The sequence below is a fragment of the Myotis davidii genome, unplaced genomic scaffold, assembly GCF_000327345.1.
Source record: "Myotis davidii unplaced genomic scaffold, ASM32734v1 scaffold134, whole genome shotgun sequence".
NCBI lineage: Eukaryota > Metazoa > Chordata > Mammalia > Chiroptera > Vespertilionidae > Myotis > Myotis davidii.
Window position 1 is genome coordinate 2,600,501 of NW_006288853.1, and position 1,593 is coordinate 2,602,093.

At 62.0% G+C, this 1,593-nt stretch overlaps 1 protein-coding gene across 1 annotated transcript in view; it reads right to left on the reverse strand.

Moving 5' to 3' along the window:
• Positions 1-1,143: 1,143 nt before the first annotated feature.
• Positions 1,144-1,593, reverse strand: part of NEUROG3 (neurogenin 3) — a 14,279-nt gene continuing 13,829 nt past the window's right edge. The window contains exon 5 of the mRNA XM_006761004.1: positions 1,144-1,593. This exon is cut by the window's right edge and continues 1 nt beyond it. Coding sequence (XP_006761067.1) covers positions 1,144-1,593 — 450 coding nt within the window.

Sequence of the window (1,593 nt, forward strand, 5' to 3'; positions counted from 1 at the left end):
TTGCAGTCAAGGCTGCTAGGAGTCCGGGGTGCCTGAAAGTCCAGCGGGACCTCCCACCTCCCCTACTCCCCCGCTGCTCAGACCCATGAGTCCCCACACCACCCCAGCGTGTAAAACGGCCCAGAAGATGCACTAGAACTCTAAGCAGATTGGGAAAATTCCTGGGATGCCAGGCCGGCCGGTAGCGTTTCTGAGAGCTCCTATTCTGTGGTGGGACTGTTTATTATTCCCCCAGAGGCAACCACATTCAGGCTAGCGGCGTAGGGGAAAGGGCTAGCAAGCCCAGTGAGCAGCCCGCTTGGAGGCTTGTCTGAAGTCTCCTCCGGCCCTTTGGACAGAGGCACCCCCACCCCCACCGCAGAGGCGGCAGCTTTCCCCTCCACACAACCCAGACACCAGGCTCAGGCTCCTATAGGTTCCCCCTTTTTATTTATTGGCTCAAAGTCTCATTCCCCAGACCCTAAACAATCTTATGTACAAAATATAGACTTTTCCTGTTGTTGTTTTTTTGAAATCTCATCAATAAATACAAAAAACGGGGGGGGGCATATAATTTACCAAAATTCATCTCAAAAGACATCATATAATTTACAAACTGATTTTTTCTAAAGGCACGGGCTCTCTGGGTCGCAGGGAGGCGGAGTTGGGGGAGGGCGCTCCCCAAGGGGAATGGGAGACCAGTTCTCAGTCGGGGCTCCAGCCCCCAAGCAGGGCAATGGCTCAGAAAAGTGCACGCGGAGAAGGCAGAGGGTCGCCTTCGTGGATTAAGGCAGAGGGGGCGGCCGGACACCCGGGACTGGCTAGGGAGAGAGGACGGGAGCAGAGACCAGAGGCTGGATGAAACCATGTCGGGGGAGGAGCGGTGAGAGAGAGTCGTCGGTCTGACAGAGTGAGAGGAGGGTGGCAGGAGACGGGGTGGGGGCGCGTTTTCCCTGTGTAGTGCTACCACCATTCTCAGCTTCTTTTTTTTTTTGCACGAGATTTTGGGGTGACGGCAGGGAGGGGGCCTGAAACGCGCGGCCGGTACCGCCCACTTGCGCAGGCAGCGGCAGGATGTCTCGGTTGGCGCAAAAAAGGGCCGCCGCCACCTCCTCCACCTCCGCCCTGGCCCCCAGCACCCACCGCCCGGCGGCCGGCCGGCCCTCAGAGAAAGTCCGCAAAGGCCAGGGCGCCCGGCAGGCAGGCAGGGGAGGCCGCCTGCAGCCCGGGGCGCTCCTCCAGCGAGGCGGCGGGGCTCAGGCTGCCCGCCTGGGAGACCGGGGAGTAGAGGGAGCCCCAGTCTCCCCGGGAGCCGCCGTCCGGGCTGCCCAGCTCCTCGCAGGGAGGCTCCAGACCGCACAGGCTGTGGTCCGCTAGGCGCAGCGTCTGCGTCAGCGCCCAGATGTAGTTGTGCGCGAAGCGCAGCGTCTCGATCTTGGTGAGCTTCGCGTCGTCGGGAAAGGTGGGCAGGACCCCGCGCAGCGCGTCCAGGGCCGAATTGAGGTTGTGCATCCGATTGCGCTCGCGGTCGTTGGCCTTCTTGCGTCGGCTCCGCCGCTGCTTGCTCAGCGCCAGCTCGCTCTTGGGCCGGCTGCGTCCCCCACGCCCCGCCCG